The 24223-nt window shown below is 40.0% G+C and overlaps 1 protein-coding gene across 4 annotated transcripts in view; it reads right to left on the bottom strand.

The window, feature by feature from the left end:
* RPS6KA3 (ribosomal protein S6 kinase A3) overlaps positions 1-23416 on the bottom strand; it is a 118147-nt gene extending 94731 nt beyond the window's left edge. The window contains exon 1 of one of the 4 annotated variants that reach the window (XM_087427544.1): positions 23361-23416. Coding sequence is in view for 3 of the 4 variants with exons in the window: in XM_087427543.1 (XP_087283669.1) it covers positions 22941-23009 (69 nt within the window). In the remaining variant the exon portion in view is untranslated. Of the gene's footprint in view, positions 1-22940; positions 23255-23360 lie in introns of those variants that run through there. The other 3 variants (XM_087427543.1, XM_004435187.3, XM_087427542.1) reach the window with 3 other exon arrangements.
* Positions 23417-24223: the final 807 nt, after the last annotated feature.

Below are 24223 nucleotides of genomic sequence, written 5' to 3'. Positions count from 1 at the left end.
ACTACATTTATTTCTAAAAAGCAGTGTGACCTTAGAAAAATCAATATTTTATGGTACTTATCTGCAATCCATAAGAATTCGATGGAACCTTGGCCAACATGGATTTGAAAGTCTGCCACTAACTGTAGGCAAGCCCTTAAGCCTCTCTGAGCTGTGGTTTCTTCATGCATAAAATATGTGAATATCTAAGAGCTCTTCCAGCTTGAAAATGTTATAATCCTGTGACTTTAAGGATTAGTTATTTAAGATTTTGTGGGGTTTTTATACCCGAGGAAATTACTGATTTTGTATTTAAAGCTGTTTTAATGTTATTTTATACATGTTATGTTATACATGTTATGTTATACATGTTATGTTATATATGTTAATGTATTTAATGTTATCTAAGTCTAATTCCTTCTTTCTCTTCTGCATCTAAAATACAGTTTTATCTATATCCTTCAGTGGGATACCTTTGTACCCAAGTGTAAACAAGGATAATGCCAAAGAACAGACTGTACAAATGTTGTCACCTGAAAAAGAAGTAGTAATAAAAACCAGAAAACATTGTAGTTTTCTACATGTAGAAATGTTAACTACATTTGTAGTTATTTACCGAACCGACCTGATGATCAGAATCACCTAAGATTCTTGTTAATGATACATTACCTGGCGTCACCCCAAAATGAAACTGAATCAGAAGTTCCAGAAACCCCATGGCTCCGTATTTCATTTTTTTAAACAGGCACCTTAGAGGAGTCCTGTGATTAGACGAGTCTGGGAAATCACAGTGTAGAGAAAGATCATGGGCTTTGGAGCCTGACATATCAAGTTTCAAAACCTGGCTTTGCCCTTTATTATAGGTGTGACTTTGGGCAAGTTACTTAACATGAATCTCAGTTTTCTAATCCACAAGATTTGGATACTAGTTATGCTGAGGTTGTGGTAAGGTTCAGTATGCCTAGCCTTGTTGGGTGTTCAATCAATGTTAGCTTCCCTTTCCTCCTGCTCATCTTGCCAGAGGAAACGACAAATACAAATAATTGAGAGGATTCTGATGAGTCCCTTACCCTAATAGGTCCACTTCCATTTCTAGGGCTAAAAGTCTGAGTACTAGATAACTCTTCAATGCATTACTTGGGTTGGCTAATTTAAGAGTCGCAGAAACAAGTCTAATGATTTCTTCGGGTTTCCAGAGGCTTACTGAAGCCCTCCTATCTAAAACAGACACACCAGGGCCGGCCTGAGGCTTAGCGGTTAAGTGCGCGTGCTCTGCTACTGGCGGCCCGGGTTCAGATTCTGGGTGCGCACCGAAGCACCGCTTCTGTGGCCATGCTGAGGCCGCATCCCACATACAGCAACTAGAAAGATGTGCAACTGTGACATACAACTATCTACTGGCGCTTTGGGGGAAAAAAAAAAGGAGGAGGATTGGCAATAGATGTTAGCTCAGAGCTGGTCTTCCTCAGCAAAAAGAGGAGGATTAGCATGGATGTTAGCTCAGGGCTGATCTTCCTCACAAAAAAAAAAAGAAATAAAAAAATAAAACAGACACACCATTATGCTGGGCTTCAAAGCCCAAGCTTTTATTTGCTATGTGACTGTGGCAAAATTACCTGAACCTGTTTCCTCAACAGTAAAACAAGTGGTGCTTGAATATTTGCTGAACTGAACCCAATACACATTATTGATAACATAATTATTATCTAACAATCACTGAAAAAAATTAAACTTATACACAGTCTTATAAACAACCTTATGAAGAAAAAGAAGACAGCAGTAATATCTTGCAAGTGAAACGAGACAGAATGGGACTTGCTCAAACACACAATAATCAGAGCTTAACATCCAAGCAAAATTCCTGTTTGTGTAGTATCAACTGTATCTTCACATAAAGTGTTTTAGTACAAGTCTGAAGTTGAATTTACTTAGGAAAAAACAATCCAAACTACTCACTCATTTAAGAAATACATACATAGATATATTTAAAAATTACATATAAACACAACCTGGCAGCAAGGCTTATTTCTGAAAAAATAATCAGAAATATAGTTTCTAATTACAGCTCCATGATTAATTCTAGCTGCATACGTATTAAGCATAAACACTATTAATAAGAGCATTTTACTAGAAATTGTTAGTATTGACTGCTCAGATAAGCTATAAAATAATTAAAAGAAACCTAAAGAAATTAAAAAAACTAAAAATCTGGGAACATTCATTCAAGACAGGAGGAAAAGTTATCCTCAATTCTTAAAAAATAAACAATAAGAAAAAAACCTCAAATCCTATTGAAAGTAATTTAAAGAACCATAGCTTTTCTCTCAATTTATTCAAATTTTTCCTTAAATTTTTTTCACTTAGTTCCTGCCCTTTGCTTGTTATATTTCTAGACATTTAATATTTTTACTATTTTGAATGATCTTTTTTCCATTATTTCTAACTAGGAAAGTGATTTATTGATTTATGAATACATTTGGTATAATACCACCTTATTGGACTATCGTTAGTTTTAACAAACCTTTTTAGTGGTTTCCTTAGATTATCTAAGTAGATGATTATATCATCTATAAATAGTAATCTTTTAACCTTCTTTTGGATATGCTTTGATTTTTTTGTCTAATTGCATTAGCAAACTCTTCTGGAATGTAAAATAGAGATGAAAACAGGAGGCATAGTTTTAATGAGATTGCCTATAATATGTCCCCATCAAGCATGGTGCTATTGGTCTGAGATTATTTTTTAATAACATTAAAGACACACTCTTTTATTTCTATTTTACTAAGTTTTTAATTGAAAATAGACATTAAATTTTATCTAATGCTTTCTGATTTTTAACTTTTTAATTAGAAATGATTATAGATTCACAGGAAGTTGCAAAAATAATACAGAGAGGTCCCATAAACCCTTAACCCAGTGGTTACATCTTACATAACTTCCTGTCAAAACCAGGAAATTTATACTGGTACAATGCCCAGACCTTATTCAGATTTCACTGGTTTTGCAGGTTCTCGTGTGTGTGTGTGTTCTCCACACTTTATCACATGTATAGGTTCCTTTATCTACTACCACAGTAAAGATACTGAACAGTTCATCACCACAATCCTGTATGTTGCCTTTATAACCACACCCACCTCCCTCCTTCCCCTCTTCCTAACCCTGACAACCATTAATCTAGTCTCCATTTCTACAATTTTGTCATTTCAAGAATGTTATATAAATGGAATCACAGAGTATGTAACCTTTTTTCACTCAGCAAGAATTCCCTTGAGATTCATCCAAGTTGTTATGTGTATCAATAATTCACTCCTTTTAGTTGCTGAGTAGTATTCCATGGTGTGGATGCACCACAGGTTGTTTAACCATTCACCATTGAAGGACATTTGGTTTCTAATTTGTGGATATTAGAAATAAAGCTGGGCCAGCCCCGTGGCTTAGCGGTTAAGTGCGCACGCTCCGCTACCGGCGGCCCGGGTTCAGATCCCGGGTGCACACCGACGCACTGCTTCTCCAGCCATGCTGAGGCTGCGTCCCACATACAGAACTAGAAGGATATGCAGCTATGACATACAACTATCTACTGCGGCTTTGGGGGAAAAATAAATAAATAAAAAATGAAAAAAAAAAAAGAAATAAAGCTGCTATCAACATTTGTGTTTAGACTTCTGTGTGGACATACATTTTCATTTCTCTGGGATAAATGCCCAGGAGTGCGACTGCTAGGTCATATAGTAAGTGTATGTTTAGCTTTTTAGGAAATGGACAAACTATTTTCCAGAAGGGTTGTATCATTTTACATTCCCACCAGCAATGTATGAGAGATCCAGTTTGTCCACATCCTCACCAGCATTCAGCATTCTCACTATTTTTTTATTTTGGCTGTTCTAATAGGTGTGTAGTGATATCTCATGGTAGTTTTAACTTTCATTTCCCTGATAGTTAACCATGTTGACATCTTTTCATATGCTTATTTGCTATCCATATATCCTCTTTGGTGAAATGTCTGTTCATCTCTTTTGCCCAATTTCTAATTGGACTGTTTGTCTTTGTTGCTGTTAAGTTTTCAGAGTTCTTTATATATTCTAGATACAAGTCCTGTCTCAGATTTGGTTTGCATATATTTTCACCCAGACTGTAGCTTGTCTTTTCAATCCCTTAAGAAGGTCTTTTTCATTGAGCAAAAGTTTTGAATTTTGATGAAGTCCAACTTATTGAATTTTTTTCTTTTATGGATTGTGCTTTTTGTGTCTGGTCTAAGAACTCTTCACTTAGCCCACAGTCCAGATTTTCTCCAACATCTAAATTCTAAAAGTTTTTTTTTTTTTGGAGAGGAGAAAATCATTTACCATCGTACCAAATTAACACACCCTTTCAGCTCGTATTCACATGCGTAGATATTTCCCACATGGTAGAAATAAATTTGAGCAACATTGTAAAAAAAAATGTTTTTTCTTGGACAAATTAAAGCTTTCTCAGAGTAGATAAGAAGTCTAATTTCAGTCATTATTAGGGTTCTGTGGCCTCCAACCCATAAGTTCACACAAGAATCCTTGACAAATCTAGTGCCAGACTATGGGAGGAGCCTGGTCTTAGGTCTGCAGTGGTCACCATCATTGCCAATGGTGCTATAGAGCTGGTCCTCTGCCATCTGACGGGCACTCCTCTCCTCAGCGGTCCTCCACTCTGATCTTGAATGCTGCTTCCAAGCTGCAGTGCTTAGAGTCCACATGCCATAGTACCCTAGAGATGCCCTCCATTAGGGACTGCGAATTTTGGAAGCACAGGATTCTTCTTCTCTTCCCAGGCTCAGGAAGTTATTATCGCCCCACCAAACTAAGCCAGTTCCACCTCTTTAACTCAAAGCACCAGCTTTCATCTGCCTCCTCTTTGGTTCTCAGCATAATCGCACCCCCTCAACTTCCAAATTAAAACCTATATAGTGGAATCTTCTGATAATTCTTGATTTTGATCCTTTGTACTCCCCCACCCTCCAACATTTTACATTTTTGGCATATTTTACATTTTTTTGTGTATCCATTAACTAATTATTGCAGATACAGATGATTTTACTAATTTTGTCTTTTAACCTTCAAACCAGCTATATAGATGGTTGATCCACTACCTTTATGATGTGTTTGCCATTACCAGTGAGATTTTTTTCCTCTCATAATTTTCTTATTTCCAGTTATGGCCTTTTCTTTTCATTTAAAGAAGTCCCTTTAATATTTCTTAAAAGGCTGGTTTAGTGGTGATGAACTCCTTTAGATTTTGCTTGTCTGGGAAACTCTCTCTCTCTCCTTTAATTCTGAATGATAACCTTGACCGGTAGAGTATTCTTGATTGTAAGTTTTTTCCTTTCAGCACTTTGAACATATCGTGCCACTCCCTTCTGCCCTATAAAGTTTCTGCTGAAAACTCAGCTGATAGTCTTGTGGGGGTTCTCTTGTATGTAACTAGTTGTTTTTCTCTTGCTGCTTTTGAGATTCTCTCTATAACTTTTGCCATTTTAATTATAATGTGTCTTGGTGTGGGTCTCTTTGAGTTCATCTTATTAGGGACTCTCTGTGCTTCCTGGACATGGATGTATGCTTCCTTCACCAGGTTGGGCAGTTTTCAGCCACTATTTCTTCAAATAGGTTTTCTGTCCTTTTCTCTCTCTCTTCTCTTTCTGGGACCCCTACAATGCAAATGTTACTATGCTTGCTGTTGTCCCAGAGGTCCCTTAAGCTATCACTGTCTTTTTTAAATTCCCTTTTCTTTTTGCTGTTCTGATTGGGTGATTTCCACTACTTGGGCTTCCGGATCACTGATTCATTCTTCTGCATCATCTAATCTGTTGTTGATTCCCTCTAACGTGCTTTTCATTTATTACTGTATTGCATTATTGTATTCTTCAGCTCTGATTGATTCTTTTTTGTATTTTCTGTCTCTTTGTTGAACTTCTCACTGTGTTCATCCATTCTTCTCCCAAGTTCAGTGAACATCTTTATGACCATTACTGTGAACTCTTTATCTGGTAGATTGCTTATCTCCATTTCATTTAGTTCTTTTTCTGAGGTTTTTGTCTTGTTCTTTCACATTTGGAACATATTTCTCCATCTCCTCACTTTTCCTAACTCTCTATGTTTCTATGTATTAGGTAGATCAGCTATGTCTCCTGGTCTTGAAGGGGTAGCCTTACGTAGAAGGTGTCCTGTGGGGCTTAGTAGTGCAATCCCTCCCGGTCACACAGGTGTGTGCCCTGTGTAGGCTGTGTGCACCCTCCTATTGTGCCTGGGCTGTGATTGCTGTGGGTGCGCTGGTGTGTGGGGCAGGCCCCCCAGGGTGGGAGCCACTTGGGAGGGGCTCTGGTGCCGGCCGGGGCTGCCCACCACATGGGGCAGGGCAGGAGCCAATTTGGAGGGGCTCCAGTGCCAGTTGGGGCTGCCCGCCAGTTGGCATGGGGCAGGAGCCACTTTGGAGGAGTGCTGGCCAGGGTGGGTCCACAGGGGAACACTGGAATGGGGTGAGTGGTGCCAGCAACATAGATGGAGAGTGTTCGAAATGGTGCCTGCTGGGGCCAGGCTAGCTATGTAGAAGGAGAGAAAAAAAAATAGCATTTGCCAGCACTTCTATCCCCGGAGAAAGTTCCAACAGATCCCTGCCCTTCTGGCACACACTCTAAAATTAGTCAATGAATCTCCTTCGTGTATAACCTAGGCACTTTTCAAACCGCTGCCTCTGGGCTGGGACTCAGAGCAAGTGAGTTTGTGCGCATGCCATTTAAGAGTGGAGTCTCAGTTTCCCATAGCCCTCTGGTTCTGCCAGATGTAAGCCCAGTTGGTTTTCAAAGCCAGATGTTACGGGGGTTCATCTTCCTGGTGCAGGTCCCCTGGACTGGGAAGCCAGGGACTGGGGAGCCAAATGTGGGGCTCAAGTCCCTCGCTCATCCAGGAGGACCTCTGTGGTTGTGACATCCTTCCCATTTGTGGGTTGCCACACTGGGGTTGTGGGTCCTGTCTAGACCACGTCTCTGGCCCTCCTACGCATCTCGATGTGGCTTTTTAAAATATCCTTAGTTGTGGAAAATCTGCTAGTCTTCAGTTTGTTGTCAGCAAAGTTGTTCTATATGTGGTTGTAGTTTTGGTGCGTCCGTGGGATGAGGCGAGCTAAGGATCTTCCTACTCTACCATCTTGATCCAGAATCTAAAAGTTTTATAGTTTTACATTTTATATTTAAATCCACGATTCATTTTGAATTAATTTTTGTATAAGATGTGAGGTTTAGGTTGAGGTTCATTGTTTTAGCTATGGACATATAATTGCTCCAAGCACCATGTTGAAAAGGCTCTCTATCCTTCCTCCATTGAATTGCTTTTGCACCTGTGACAAAAGTCAGTTGGTTGTACTTGTATGGGTCTATATCTGGGCTCTCTATTCTATTCCACTGATCTATGTCTATCCCTTTATCAACCACAGAATTTTGATTACTACATAGTAATCAAAGCTATATAGTAGCTATATAGTTTGAAGCTATATAGTAAGTCTTAAAATCAGGTGGAATGACTCTCCCACTTTATTTTAATCTTGTTTTCGGTATTTTAGTTCTTTTAACTTTCCATATAATTTTTTAAATAAGCTTGTGTTAAACTTACAGAAGAATTTGGGAAGAACTGGCATCTTTACTATGTTGAATCTTCCAATCTATGAACACAGTACACTTCTCCATTTATTCAGACCTTTGATTTCTTTCATCAGCAATTTGTAGTTTTCAGCATGCAAGTCATATATATGTTTTGTTAAATTTATACCTAAGTATTTTTTTGAGCAATTACAAATGGTACTTTTTCATTTCAGTTTCCACACATTCATCACTAGTATACAGAAATACCACTTATTCTTGTATGCTGATCTTGTATCTTACAACTCGGCTGAACTCACTTATTAGTTGTAGTTTTATGTAGATTCCTTGGTATTTTCATTGGAGGCCATCATGTCACTTGCAAATAGGGACAGTTTTATGTGTTTCTTTCCAATCTGTCCTTTATTATTTCCTTTGCTTGCCTAATATGCTGGTAAGAGCTTCCAGGACTGTGTTGAATAGCAGTGGTAAGAGTGGACACCCTTGCCTTGTTCCTGATATTAAGGTGAAAGCATTCAGTCTTTCACCATTAAGTATGTTAGCTGTGGGTTTTTTGTAAATGTTCTTTATCGAGTTTAGAAAGTTGCCTCTTATTCTTAGTTTGCTGAGTTTTATTATGAATAAATGTTTAATTTATTAAATGTTTTATGCATTATTAATGTGAATTTTCTTCAACTTTTTAATATGATGGACTACATCAAATGATTTTTGAATACTAAACCAATCTTACATCCTTGGAATAAAACCCACTTGGTCACGGTGTATAGTTCTTTTTATATGTTGCTGGATTTGTTTTGCTAACATTTTGTTGAGGATTCGGTGTCTTCTGTGATCCCTCTATTCTTGAGGGATACTGATCTGTAGTTTTCTTTTCTGTACTGTCTTTAGGTTTTGGTATCAGGGTAATATTGGCCTCATAAAATGACTTGTGAAATGCTTCCTCTTCTTCTATTTTCTGGAAGAGACTGTAGAATTCATATTATTCTTATTTCTTCATTCTTGATGTTCCAGATCCTTCTTTTTTCATTTCCTTTCTGCTTGAAGAACTATCTGTAGTCATTCTTTTAGGACCTGCTACGGACAAATTCTCTTAGCTTCCCCTCATCTGAGACTGCTTTGATTGCACCTTTATTCCTGAAGAATATTTTCACTGGGTATAGAATTCTGGGTTCACAGTTCTTTTCTTTCAGCACTTGAGAAACTGTGTGCCATTTCCTTCCATAGTTTCTAATGTGAGATCTGCTTATCATTTGAATCATTGCTCCCCTATAGGTAATAGTTTATTTCTCTCTAGCTGCTTTCAAGATTCTTTGTTTTTACTTGTAGTTTGATTAAAAATTTTTTAATTGTGGTAGAATACATGCAACATAAAATTTACCATCTTAACCATTTTTTAGCCTGCAGTTCAGTGTGTTAAGTATATTCACATTGTTGTGCAACCAATCTCCAAAACTTTTTCACCTTGCAAAATTGAAACTCTATACCCATTAAGCAACTTCTCATTTCTAAAGGTATGATTTTGATGTGTCTGGGTGTGGATTACTTGGGGTTTACCTTGTTTGGGGTTCAGTCAGCTTATTGAATCTGTAGGCTTATGTCTTTTGCCAAACTGGGAAGATTTCAGCCATTATTTCTTCAGGTCCACCTTTTTTCTCTGCTTTCTGAGATTCTGATGACATGAATGTTAAATGTTTTGTTAATGTTCCCCAGGCCCCTGAGGCTCTCTCAATTTTTTTTTTTAGTTTATTTTTTCTCTGTTGTTCAGATTGGATAATTTCTATTGCTCTAAATCTTCAATTTTACTGACTCTTTCCTGTCATCTCTATTCTTCTTCTTCTTCTTTTTTTTGCTGAGGAGGAGTCACCCTGAGCTAACATCTGTTGCCAATCTTCCTCCACTTTTTGTATGTGGGTCACTGCCACAGCATGGCTGACAAGTGGTGTAAGCCTGTGCCTGGGATCCAAGCCTGTGAACCTGGGTTGCTGAAGTGGAGCACCCCAAACTTAACCACTATGCCACGGGGCTGGCCCCCTCCATTCTTCTATTGAGCCCATGCAGTGTTTATTTCAGTTATTGTATTTTTCAGTTCTAAAATTTCCATTTTCTGCTTTATATCTTTTCTATCTTTTCCGAGACTAATTTTTAATTTGTTTCATATGTGTTTGTGATTGCTCACTGAAGCATTTTTATGATGGCTATTTTAAAATGCTTGTCAGATAATTTCAATATCTGAAGCATGTCAGCGTTGGTACCTGTTGACATTTTTCTCATTCATGTTGTGATTTTCCTGGCTCTTAGTATAAGTGATCTTCAACTGTATAACGAACATTTTGGAGATCATAAGAATCTGGATCCTATTTAGTCTTTTTTAGTAGGCAGTCCACCAGTTGAGGTGTAGTGTGAGGGCAGGGTGAGTGTGTATGTTCAGCTCCCTGCTGGGTCCCACTAATACTACTCTGGCAAAAGTGAAGCAATGACTCACATTGCTTTTTGTGCAGATGGGTGGAATGGAAGTTCAGCTCCACTCTTGGTCCCACTGAAACTAGGGCACCAATTCACACCACCTCATTGCCAATGAGTAGGGGTGTAAGCTCAGCCCCCTGATGGACCCCACTGACAATAGAGAGAGCGCAAGCAGAGGGCTGACTCACAGTGATTTGTTGCTGCAAGGTAAAGTGGAAAGGTCAGCTCCCTGAAGGGCCCAGCTGACAACAGGGGAGGGGAGAGGGTGAAATGGAGTGCCAACTAGCCCTGCCATCCACCAGTTTGTTCCACCTTGTAGATGCCAGATGGGGGTGGAGGCTCAGCTCCTCACGACAGGAGCTGGGGGTGGAGGCCCCACTGACATTAGGGGAGTGAGGAAGCAGCATTGACTAGCCCACCTCCAACCATCTTTCTTCTGCCTCGTTGATATTGCATGAGGGTGGAGGCTCAACTCCTCACAGCACAGGGCAGAAGGCTTAGTGCAGATTAGCCCTGCCTCATACCACCTTGTTAAGTCTCATCACTTCCAGATTGGGGTGAGGCTCAACTGGCTGCTGGACACCACTGACACTACCCTAGTAAGAGCACCACCTCCTTCTGCAAGGGGTGGGATGGGGGAGTGAGGGAGGATCAGGTCCCTGCTCAATCCGCCAAAACCACCCAGCAGGGGGAATCAAAGCACGGTCCGCTTTTGCTAGGCAAGGAATGGGAGATTAGGTCCCTGATCTTCCAGCTAGCTCCACTGGGTGGAGGAATCAGAGCACTGCCACTTGCTTCTTTGGAGTGGGGTGGGGTTCTTCTGTTGGTGTTTGGCTACAGGAGCGTAGGTATTGCCAAAAAAGTTTACTGTTGTTAGGCTACCCTTTCCTCAGTCATCTGGGTAAAGAGAACAGGCTTTTCTTAGAGCCCTTTTTGTCTATGGCTGTTGGAGGTTCCAGGTTGGAGGCTTTTACAGCACCCTGTCCAGGATATATGGGAGACAATAAGAAAACTCAGGGAACACACTATTTGTGTCATTCCTTGAATCCCAAAGTCTGTGGGCAGTCTGTCTTCTTATTTCCACCTTTCAGAGTTCCTGTGCTTATTTGTTCTGTTATATCTAACGTGTTTTAGTTGTAAGGGAGGACCTAGGAGAAGTAGGGCTCCTCCATCTTGGAAGAATCACAAGCCTCCTCCAAGTAATTCATTATTATCTTGAAAATAACATTTATTTTCTTTGTGTGTGTGTATGTGTGTGTTAAAAGGAACTTTATTGGGTGTCAGAGGTAATAACATTTATTTTCTAGTTTTCCACATTATGGTTAAAAATGCACTATGGAAAACTGCTATAACATCACAGATCATAATTTTCCCCTAAAGATTCAATTATGTCTGTTTATATTATTCCTGGCTAATTTAGCTTGCTTCATGTTATTCAACTGCCTGTCCACCTCAGTAATTTTAGACTATAATATTCCAAAGGAAAGAATTCTATTTCATTCATTATGACCTAATACTATACTATACACCCTCAGAACAGCCAGGGGAAAAAGATCACTTTAAAACTCATTTATGAGCTCTTCTTTTTAATAATCCAAGGCAAATCTTATTGCCTGTGACATTTCTCTCTTTAAGTAACCCCCCTTACTGCTATCAATATCCATCATGATAGTTATTCCTCTTGAATTATACCAATAGCCAGCAGGAACTTTAAGGAAAGGAGGAAAAACAAGGCTTTTGTTTTGCATTTTTACTTCTTTAAATGAAATACTCATATATTTCACTTTATTTAAGAGATGGATTCTTGAAAAGAATTCATTTACCTGTTGACTTATATTTAATTTCAGAGATTCTAAACCTTTTGTTCTGCTTGACCTTCAATCAAGTTCTGTATTCTTGCTTTAAATAAGAAACTATAGAATAGTATAACAAGACTGAGGAGACTGTAAGGAAAAATATCACTGCCTCAACCTTTGCTTTCTTTCTATAACTTTCTATAATTAACCTTTAACCTCTTGTTTTGTCTAGAAACTCTGCTCTGGCTGGGAGAAGGAGTGGCCCAGGTGATGAGGTATCCTAAGGTACTTCCATAGGATGTGGGGCTCTATTAACCCAGTTGGAAAATCACCGTTCTAGAAAAAGCTTTGTATTTATCACATCTAAAAATGAAGACAACCGGGGCCGGCCCTGTGGCGTAGTGGTTAAGTGCGCATGCTCTGCTGCTGGCGGCCCGAGTTCGGATCCCAGGCCCGCACTGATACACCGCTTGCCAGACCATGCTGTGGTGGCGTCCCACATAAAGTGGAGGAAGATGGGCATGGATGTTAGCTCAGGGCTGATCTTTCTCACACACACACAAAAAAATGAAGACAATCTTCTAAAAGCACAAATTGAAACTAAGTTTTCTGAGACATAGATGAGGATCTTCTATATCAGCATTAGAGCAAAACTCCATTTAAGTCTCCAAAACCAGTAGAAATAAACACAAGAATTAATTATGTATACAAGCAGACAATAAGCACATGAAAAGATCCTTGACATCCTTAGTCATTAGGAAAATGCAAATCAAAACCATAATGAGATACCGCTTCATACACACTAGGATGGCTATAATGAAAAAGACAACAACAAGTGTTGGTGAGCATGTGGAGAATTTAGAACCTTCATACACTGCTGGTGGGAATGTAAAATGGTACAAGCAAGTTGGAAAACAATTTGGCAGTTCTTCAAAATGTTAAATATAGACTTACCATATGACAGCAATTCCTCTCCCAGGTATATACCCAAGAAAATTGAAAACATATGTTCACATAAAAACTTGCATATGAATGTTCATAGCAGCATTAGTCATAACAGTCAAAAAATGTAAACAACCCAAATATCCATCAACTGATGAATGTATAAACAAAATGTGGTATATCCATACTACCAAATATTACTCAGCCATAAAAAGGAATGAAGCACTGATACATGCTATAACACGGATGAACCTTGAAAACATTATGTTAAGTGAATGATGCCAGACACAAAGGCCACATATCGTATGATTCCATTAATATGAAATGTCCAGAACAGGCAAATCTACAGAGACAGAAAATAAATTATTGGTTGCCAGGGGCTAGGGGAAGGAGGGAATAGGGAGTGACAGCTAATGATTACAGGATTTATTTTGGGGGTGATGAAAATGTTCTGGAATTAGTGGTGATGGTTGCACAACCTTGTGAATATAATAAAAACCACTGAATTGTATACAAGGGTGAATTTTGTGGTATGTATATCTTATCTCAATTTTAAAAGAGATTAATTAGGGCTATTTGACCTAACAGTTTAAAAATTCAAAGGAAAAAAAATCCACCAATGATTGTGTAACTTTTCTTTAAATTTCCTTTTCTTATACTGTAGCAAGATAATTGGCAACTTTTCAGGTTGAGCCAGATCCTGTTTTCTGGCACTTTGAGGGAGTGTTCAATGGATTTTTCTGAAAAGAAGATGCAAATATAAAGAGGTAATGATTTAATAAGCTGCAATTAAAAAACAGAGCACAGTTACTCAAGCACACACTTAGGGATTTCTGTATGGAGAGCTGTTAAGTAACATCTAGGCAGCCCCCCTTTTCTAAATACTGTAGTTTTTGTTTCAAATGTTCATTTGCAAGATAGCTGTTTAGAAATCTCAAAACATTTTCCCATACAGTGTCACAAATGCTGTTTCTCAGGCCAGCTCACAAAAGCCAATATATTTAACGCATGTTGTATTTGGAGAGTAATATTGATTTAACTTTTCTAACTTTATACATTCCCATAAAAACATCTACTTATGCAAACCCCCTGGAACCTTTCTCCTCTGTAGGAGATTTCATCTAGACTGAATTGCTCACCTACATGTTGTTTTCAACTCAAGCAGGGCAGTCTAATGGAAAGTCAATGGAATTTTCAATCTGTGAGACTTGGGGTTGAATCCTTTCTCCTCCACTTACTAGCTGTGCAACCACGAGCAAGTTACTTAATCTCTCTAGGCTTCAGTTTTCTCATGTATAAGTTGAGGCTAATTATATATACCTCATTCAAGTTGATATATACAAAGCATCTAGTCAGAGGGAGCATTCAGTAAATGTTAGTTTCCAAGATGCATCAATTCACTTTTCCAGCATTAATTACCACAGTATAGTGAATGTAATGCAACACTTTTTGATAGCTAAATTTCCCCGATGCTTCACTGTTATCACTTGAATGAGAAATGTCACTGTAAAACTAGTAAAGTTGTAGAGAGTGCAGAATGGTGATCTGAGGGGCATGTACCACATAGGAGGGCTTATCAAAATCTTTAGGGTAGAAGAGAGATAAGACAAAGCTGATTAACATAACTTTAAAAAGCATATTAAATATATTTTTCATTTACAGAAAGCTTTAGCATATTAATTTCAAAACACAAATAACAGAAGGTAGAGTTGAAAAACACTTGTGTAGGAAAAAAGAGTTCAATTTGTACTAATCCTATAACCTAAAATTGCGCTGTTCAATGTAGTAGCCAATAGTCACAGGTAACTATTTAAATTTAAATTAATTAAAATTAAATTTAAAATTCAGTTCTTCAGCCACACTAGCCACATTTCAAGTGCTCAATAGCCACATGTGACTAGTGGCTACTGAACGGTGCCAAAATAGTTTTATGGTTTTTTTTTTTTAAGTGAATCTTTCCTATTATATTGTATTGTTTTCAGGTAGACTCTCTACTCCTTCTTCTTTTTTTTTTTTTTTTTAATTTTATTTATTTATTTTATTTATTTTCCCCCAAAGCCCCAGTAGATAGTTGTATGTCATAGCTGCACATCCTTCTAGTTGCTGTATGTGGGACGCGGCCTCAGCATGGCTGGAGAAGCAGTGCGTCGGTGCGTGCCCGGGATCCGAACCCGGGCCGCCAGCAGCAGAGCACGCACACTTAACGGCTAAGCCACGGAACCGGCCCCTAGACTCTCTACTTCTAAATGTGAAGAACTGAAATAACATTCTAGGTAAATGAGGTTTTTAGTATAGGTTCTACAAGATTTCTGGAGTGAAGATTTCTCCCCAAACACTGCACTTGAGATGCACTTCAATCTATTAATGTCAAAATGATCTTTTGCTTCAGGCTATCATTTGACATCTGCTTCTAACACATATCAAACGACTGAACCAAGTTTCCTGTAACAAGCTTTGTGGACCAAAGGATTAGAGGCAAGCTCACAGAAGTCTAGATGACCAGGTCAGATTTGAAGATGAGGTCATCATTATATGTAAGATTATAAAAATCAATTTACATGGTGGCTAAAAAATAATTAGTTTTTAAGGTATGTAAGAAAACAAGGATATATTAGTTAAGACGGGGAAATCTGATTTAAGTTATGCTATTGCTGTAATTCAATTTATACTAATAGAGGAGAAGAATAACAGAAATATAAAGGCGCTTTTGGAGTTACACATAAAGTAGGGTATCTAATATTCAGGAAAGTAGCACTATTTCACGGAAAAAAAAAAACACAAAAAACACCCCCAAAAGACAATGTGGAGACCTGACTCCAGGTGGGGCAATAGGCTAGCTTTTGGTCTTGTAGCTGCCTGTTCTTTAGTTCATTCACATTCCTTTCCAGCTGACACCTTCAAGAGAGGAAGGTAAATATGCAGAGTAGGTAATGTCAGTAATTGAGCCATTCTGTTATGGTATGTTGAAGCATAAAAACCGCTGTTTATTAGTAGGTAATATGTCCATCAAATACCCCCGACCCCAGAGGTATGTGTATATGATGGGCAGAGATCAGAAAAAGGGTGAGGATGCTATTTTACATTATTTGGTAAGCTGTAAGTGTAAATTGCTTTTTTAAGATGAAGTAACAATGATCCCAAGTTAAAAATGGCTGCATCAAAATATCATTAACCCTAGCTACCTGTTTTCCAGTAACTGCAAGTCAGAAGCAATTAATTTAAAAAGGAGAATGGGAGAGGTAGGCAGATTGACAGTAGCATAAAGCAGCAAATGATAAAAGAGAGTTTTTAAAAACTATGAATATTAGACATAAGTTACAGAGGAAGTAAATGTAGAGGCCATTTAGTAGGGGCAATTAGCTTGATAATAAGGTAGAATATGACCATCAATTTTCAGAACATTGAATAAAAAGTTTAAATTATTTTAAACTTTTATGTAAATTATTATATTTAAATTTTTAGTCCACTATTAAGATGGAAAATTGCTATACAATTTATTTTAGAAAGATTTCAATGTAAAATGCAACAAAAAGTCTTGACAGTTAAAGGAAAAAGCTTTGATACAAACATAACAGCTCATTTCCAGGCAACACTGGATCATGTTACTGTACTTATCAGACTTTCCAAAACTGTGTTCTGCAAAGCACTTGTGTCCTGTGAGACTTTAATAGATGGTTCACGAAAAACGGGTTCTGACATCAAGTCTCAACTGCTGTGGGCTATATCCTTTTTGCAGATTCATCATGTACATCAACATCTTGAAAGTTCTAAGAAGTTATGCAGTAAAGAAATTGGTCAAATCTTGTTTAACTCCACAATTCCCAAATTTACTTGATCATGCCATGCTCCTTTGTGTTTTTTGGAGGGGGGAGATGGTTGCTTGGGCACAGATACACCTTTAACATTCCCAGAGACTTCTCAGTTAAAAATACTGTAGGTACCGTTTAAAGTTCCTTAAGTACCAATACCACATAACAGACCAAATCCAAGGATTATATTTCTAAACAGGAAAACCCAGTTACTCATGGCATACTCAAATAACCAAAACAAACGTGTTTAGAATACTGGGCAAGGAGGTGTGCCATATTAAGTTCCGTCCCTAAAAATGAAATTAACAGAACTGATCTTAAAATATAAAAAGCTGTGCACATTTTGTTTTGGTATGTTTTAGAAAGTAAGTTAAAATTCTACTTATTGACTCTATATATTGACTTTATCCATTTCTTCAGGGACACACTTCTTTCATGAAGTTGACATACAGGATGTACCATAGTTCATCGATTATAAGACACCATTATGTGTAAGATACACTATTATCTTAAATATTACTGAGGAAAAAACCCACTGCTAATTAAACAACAACATGCCACAGACTGTGAGACGCCTTCCAATTTGAGCAATGTTAAAATGTGAACGTACTTTCCTTTCTTCCTTCTTCGACACATATTCTTCAAAATGTTCTTTATCTGTTTTCCCCCTTTAAACGCAATACTGAAGAGGGGAACAATACAAAAAAAGGACAAGATTCAAGAGATTTCTGTTCATCTTACTCCTATTATATTCAGATATTATAATGGTTCTGTTTAAACAGATCAAACAAATCATTTTTAATTGTTCTGCTTGATTCTGAAAAAATTACCCCAGAGGAAAAACACAGAACTTCCTCAGACAGTTCTGTTAGAGAGATGATTCACTATAACTATTATTTAGTAAATACTTAAACCATGTGCTGAACCAAGTGCTTTATATATATTATCATTTCATTTAGCTCTCACCACAACCCCACGAGGTAGACATTATTTTCATCCCTATTTTACAGATTAGGATGTTGAAGCATAGAGACATTAAATAACTTGCATAAGATTACAAAGTTATTAAGTGGCAGAGCCAGGACTCAAACCCAGGTCTTCATAACTCCAGAGCTTATGTTCTTTAACACTTTGCCATACATCCAAGTTATCCCACAAAGTGCCTTCTAAATGATAAGGAGATAAGTAAAATTGAAATATTTAATTGTTAGTAACTAAAGTATTTGCTTAAAATAGGTCAAATGTGTTAAATGATAGTTACAGTCTATATGGATACATTTTATCCTGAATCTGTTTTATAAAATGTATACAGTCATGCCTGCATAACGACGTTTTGGTCAATGACAAACTGCATATAACGACGCTGGTCCCATAAAATTAGTACCACAGAGCCTAGGTGTGTAGTAGGCTATAGCATTTAGGTTTGTGTAAGTACACTCTATGATGTTCACACAACCACGAAATCACACAACGACGCATTTCTCAGAATGTATCCCCATTGTTAAGCGACACATGACTGTATAGTATATTTGTGCTCGTTTTGTTAACTTGACACATTTTACTTAACAATTAAGATTTATAGTTGTTTTATCTTTGCTTTCATGCTATTTGGAATTAAATTGATAAACCGGATTATCTGAGATCTGGTAATTGTTCCAGATTAATGACACAGGGAACTGTATCAACTCTGAAAGGGGGCATCTAATGCCAAGTATTAAAATGCAGTTGCTTGTTTTTTCTATTATGTGAACTGGGGAATGGGATATGTAATATACATATTTGCACAATTGTATCCCAGTGCTTCAAAACTTGTTATCCACCAAAACATATAAACAACTGAGCACTATCACACTCATGCATTACCAAGAGATCACCAAGATGTCACTGTTGTACATTGTAATCTGAACCACTGGCTCTAAAACATCCAGTCTGCACTGGGCAAATTGGGCCACCTGACGTCACCCATCATTCATAGCCTGGCAGATCATATGTCCCTGAGCACAGAACTCTAGAGCAAATCTTTTCAGTGACCACAATGGTATGAATTTTTTAGTGGATGATAAATTTTTAAAAAATCTTCAGCAAAATTCTTATGCAATTCAGACTTTTGATAAATGACCTACTATATTTTTGATCATTCTATAATTTACTGAATATCATGTCCTTGGTCAAGCGGGCACATCCCAATTATGCCACACTCCTTATATAAAAATAGGACATACTCATTGTGATTTCCAGAAACATACTAAAGAAAAGACAAAGTCTGCCTATACTTATTTCTTTAATTAGATAAGTTTAGCTCTTTATTTTAAAATTTAGATGTACCAAAGAAGTTTCACATTTTGGATCAACCCCATCAGTACAGGATCAAGTTGCCAAAATAAAGCAAACTTTCCTAAATTTCTGTTTAACAAAAACTGGCATTCTATATCATAATCACTGAAAACAACGAAGTGTTCAGTAATGTGTCACAGTTACTTGACAGTTGACATGTAACAATACCTGTCCTCTCCTCAGATCTTCACTTGGGGGAAAGAAAAAAACCTGAAAGGTGGTAAAAATGAAACAGGAAAAGGAAAAAAAAACTTAATAAAACATTTTTTTCACAATCAATAATCATACTTTAATAGAATGTTTTTCCCTATAGATGAAACATAAGAAACCTAATATAGTAGAACTACTATAGAATCCAGTATAATCTTTGAGGTTAAAGATGGCCATGCATCTACTGAAGATGGCTTCCAATACAAGGGTCTCATTTTTTATGAGATTTATATATTTATATAGTTTATATAACTATATAAAAATATTTATATAGTTATTTTTCAACGCATTATGAGTATTTGTTATTTAAAGGAATTCAAGGTGGCTATTTTTATACAACACATTTCTATAAAGCAAAATAACCTCCTTAATTTTATTACTTTTGGAAATTGTTCAATTTTAGGTTTACTATCCTCACTCTATTGAAACTGAGAAAAAAGTGTCACTTTAGGTCAGGCTTATGATCCAGTAAATGCTGTCCTTGACAGCAGTAGCAAGGAATTTGTAGAACAGAATAGCCACAATTCCTTGATATCCATCTCAATAGTCAAATATTCAGAAACATACTAGCATCTTTAAATAACTCATTAAAGAGTTCTGAATTCACCTGGACTATTTACGAAGCTATTTTGTTTTTAATCTTGTACCAATCTTGACTTTGCTTACATAGTACTTCTTTTATTATCCTAAATTTGCTTCTTGAAACCTTTGGCCTAGTTCTAGCCTATCATGTTCTGACCCATGTTTGAATTCCACCACAAGGGTTTTTCTGTTTCGAGCACCATGAGACTCACGTGAGATCTTAGAGCAGGAAGGCCATATAAAGGAATGAAGAAACTGTCTGTACTTTTGGTGAGGTACTCAGGTCTTTTAAGATTGTTCCTATTTCAATGTAAGGTTAAAATGATAGGAACAGAGATAAGATTGATAATCACCCTATTCCTGACCTTCATAATTCACTCAGCAGTCATCCATTGGGTCCATAATATGTATGTGCCAGGCACTGTGTTAAGTGCTGAGGATACAGAGAAAAAAAGTCTCTGCTTTCAAGAGTTCACAGTCTACTAGGGGTGAGACCATAAATGTACATTCCTATAGAGACCAACCTTGACATCTTCTAGCCTGGAGAGAAAACTTTTGATGTATTTACTCAAGTAAATGACTATCTTAAAAAACTGATTTTACTCTGGTAAAATACAATTATTCTCTGATAAGAACCTACTGGGGAGGAGATGGCATAATATTAAGCCCAATATTAGACTTTTGAAAGAAAACTCTTAATCTTTTCCTTACTGGTCTCAATATTTCCAAATTTCTATCAGAAGCAATTTACTTGAAACAGTTGAACAACCAAAGGCAACAAAATATCTAAAGGCAATTTGTTAAAATCTAGTTTTAATAAATCTAGGCAACACTGGCTGTTTGACATACTTCATGCCAGAATATCAAGAAAATTCTTTGAACATGGCAAATTGCGGAATCCTATCTGCCAGATTCTGGAAACCATGACAGTAACCGAAATAACTACTTTAACAAATGAGACCTCTTATAATACCATAATTGTTTCTGAAAAACACATGACCTCTAACTACTGGCTTATTTATTTATACCCTGAATTTTTCCACAAAGGATCTGAAGCAGCTACCCTAATATAAAGCAAAGGACATGAATTATATCCACCTGGCTTTGAATTATGGCTCTGCCATCTACTATTTATAATCTTTGGGCCCTTAACTTCTGAGATTCAGTTTCTTAATCTGTAACAATAGGGACCGTAATCGTATTCTGTTGGATCAAGGAAAGAAAATGAAATAGGATGTAGCACGGTATCTGGCATATAATAAGAGCTAAGTAAATACCAGTTTTGTGCCTTCCTTATCCAAATGTACACTACATAGAAAAGGATAAGGTGGAATTTTAAACGATTTTTTTTTCACATTGACACGTGCCAAGCAGAAATGTGAACTGATTATAAGTTGCAAATGTTAAGGTTTGCATCTAAAAATCAGGCTCAAAGCAAATTCAATTTCTTTCCACAAGGTCAGCACTTTGAGAACATATTTTATCAACCTTTTAGCTATATTATTTAACGCAAAAAAAAATTTCTGAAGGAAAAAAAATGAATGAAAAGAGCCCCCTGGCATACTACTTTTCACACTACCCATTCGAAGGATGATTAAACATTCTAAATTTGATTTTCTTATAAAAGATTTATAGTATTAGACTGGCTAACACAATTTTAAATGAAATTCTCGTAATCCTGCCAGTCTTAAAAACATGATTCCCTTTAAAAAAATTTTAGGTAACATATATCAATGTCTTTCTTATTCAAGAGCAGCGTTTAGGTTTTAAAAATACGATCTAAGTCGCAAAATACTAAGCACCAATCGTAAGCACTATTACAACTCTGCTTGCGTTAGGGAGAGCAAGTAAACATTTTATACAGCAGTGGAGGTGACTAGGAAAACACTGAAAAGCGATTAGAACGGATCCCCCTCCCCCTTCATTATATGCTGGAGAATGCAAGTGTCCCGCATCTCAGATCAAACTGAGCCTCGGTCGTACTGACGTAACCAGTAACCCTATCCACCTCTCACACTGCGGAGGCCGGCAGGGCAGCGGCGGCCGCCAAGTACACCACTCATCAGAGCCTGCCCCATTCCACCCCCACGTTTCAGTCATGCTTTCCAGAAATGGGGTCACTCACTCAGTAACTATTACACACACGCAGCCTATCATCCTGTAATCCCCCAAAGTCCGCTGTGGGGATAGAAGACAGCAAAAAAGTCAAGAAGGAAGAATCGCAGACGCGCCACCATCAGGAATTGATTTTCCACTCCGGAGAAGAGCGCTGATGCCCTGGAATGGGTCTTGTCTGGATTATTTTCGCAGACCCCGAGTTGGTTCCGGGACAGGGGCGACTGCGAAAAGCTCAGTGCCGTGGGGTGTCCGGGGAAATTCTGTTTTGCCCTGTTTGGGTATATTCCTTGGGTTTTTTAGCACTCGGGAGGGTGTCTCAGGGACGGTCACCAGATCCCGGGCGAGGAAAACCCGACAGCCCTTTACGGCGGCCGCTGGTCTCCTTGAATAGCACCCTCTCACCTCCATGGACAGGAAACTCAAGTTAAACTCGCGGGGGCCGGGTCCTCGAGCTCAGCGACCTCAGAAACGCGGGGGGGGGACCTCAGGCTTCCACTTTCTCCTTTGCAGCAGCAGAAACCGCTGCGGCAGATGGGGGGAGGCAAAACCCCTGGGCTGTCCTGCACTCCCTACCCGAAACCCCCACAGGTCGCCGTCCCTGCCCCCGCGCGCCCGTGTCCCCGCAGCAACCCCCTCCCCCGGCCGGACTCGAGAGTCCCTGCTCCCCGGTGAACCCAATCCCTACCCCTCCCTCATCGCCCAAAGTCACCCGGGGCCAGGGAAGCCCCCAACCCGGCAGGGCCAAACTTCCCAACTCCTCGCCGGCCCCCGCTCCGCCTCCCGCTCCCCCCACGCGACGCTGATTAAAATCGGCTTCTTCCAAAGCCCCAGCGCCCACTCCAAACCCCACGCGCCACCACCCCACAGCCCCCCGAGCGAGGGAGGGGAGGTGTGGGTGCGGGTGGGAGGAACAGAAGGGCAGAGAGACCAACCCCAACTACCCAAACCGGAATCCCAGACCGAGGCGAGACGCGAGCGGCTGAGGAAGGGGCCGAGTGTCCGGCTCCCGGGTGGGGAGCGAGCCGGCGGGGGCGACGGGAGGGGAGGGAGGGTACGAGCCAGCCCCGGCCGCCCGGCTGCACTCACCTCAGCGCTGTCGGACGGGCTCTCCACAGCCATCTTCTGCCACGGGTCCGCCAGCTGCGCCAGCGGCATCTTCCCCCCCGGCCCGCCGCCTTCACCGCCTCCTCCCTCCCCGCCCGCCCCGCGGCCGGCCCCGCTCCGTCGCCGCCCGAGCCCCACGGCAGCAGCGGCGGCTGCCCGGGAGAGGGCTCGGCGCCGACACCGACCCTCGAATGCCGCGTGCCCGGCTGGAGACGTCCGCGCACCGAGCGAGAGCCTCGCGCCGCTGCCGGGCACCGGGTCTCGCCCCTTTCTTCCTCTCCTCCTTCCGCCGCCGGGACTACAGCTCCGCCCCCCCCGCCGGTTCCCGCGCCCGCTCCCAGCAGAACAGCGGCCGCCGCGCGCTCCCCCACTTCCGCTCACAACATGGCGCCTAAGCGATACCTGTCTCTCAGAGCGAGGCTCGGCAGCCGCCACCACCGCCGCGCGCACCCGGGGGCGGGGCTTGGGAAGACACGCCCCCGGCCCCCGCGCTGCGCTCCTCCTTCCTTCCTCGCCCCAGCCTCAGCTTCTGGGCCTCGCCTACTTTCAGGAAGGGCGAGTCCGAGAGATCTGGGGGCGTCGGCGGGAGGCGGGGGAAAAAAGAGGGGAAAGGCAGGAGGGGAGAAAGGCTGGGAGCCTTTAAGTGCCACGGGACCCAGTAGGTCGGAAGCTCCTTGAGGATGTAGAGAACAGTGGTCCCCGCCCAGCTGGGGAAAGAGATGGGCGAGGCGCGGGGGGCGCGGTTTGGTGCCAAGGACCCCGAGAGGGGGCGTGGGTGTCTTTTCGGCCTGAGCCCTCCGTGAGTGCGTATAGGCTCGCGGAGTCTATAGGCACATCCCGTCATGGCCCAGGACACGCCCTCTTCAGGGTCACAAGCTGGGCATTCACCTGCCCCCTCTCCGCACGCCCCACGACAGGGACACGGAAGGCTTCGTGCCCTGGAGCCCTCTGGGGGTTCGGCTCTCGGTTTGATTCAAGACTCTCCAAATTGACGCTCTCGTATTATATTTTTAATATTTGTAATTCATTCGTCTTGCAGGAGTCGCCCCCTCCCTCAAGTCCGCAGAGCCCTCGGGCTTCAGCCTTGACCCTCGAAGCCACCCCCACTCCCTGCTGCCTAAATCTTGACGAAAGAGAAAACAAGGAGGTTCCTTAAGGCTGCTTCTCTCAGCAGAGGTTGGGGAATTATTTAAAAATATCTTGTTGGCAGGAGCCCGGAGTTCCTGCTCCTCTGTTGACTTTAAATAAAAGATTAGATTAAAAAT

This window comes from Ceratotherium simum, chromosome X (assembly GCF_057802395.1).
Source record: "Ceratotherium simum simum isolate JZ-2026a chromosome X, ASM5780239v1, whole genome shotgun sequence".
Taxonomy (NCBI): Eukaryota; Metazoa; Chordata; class Mammalia; order Perissodactyla; family Rhinocerotidae; genus Ceratotherium; species Ceratotherium simum.
The sequence above is the reverse complement of the archived record's forward strand: the minus strand, read 5'-3'. Positions and strand labels throughout refer to the sequence as shown.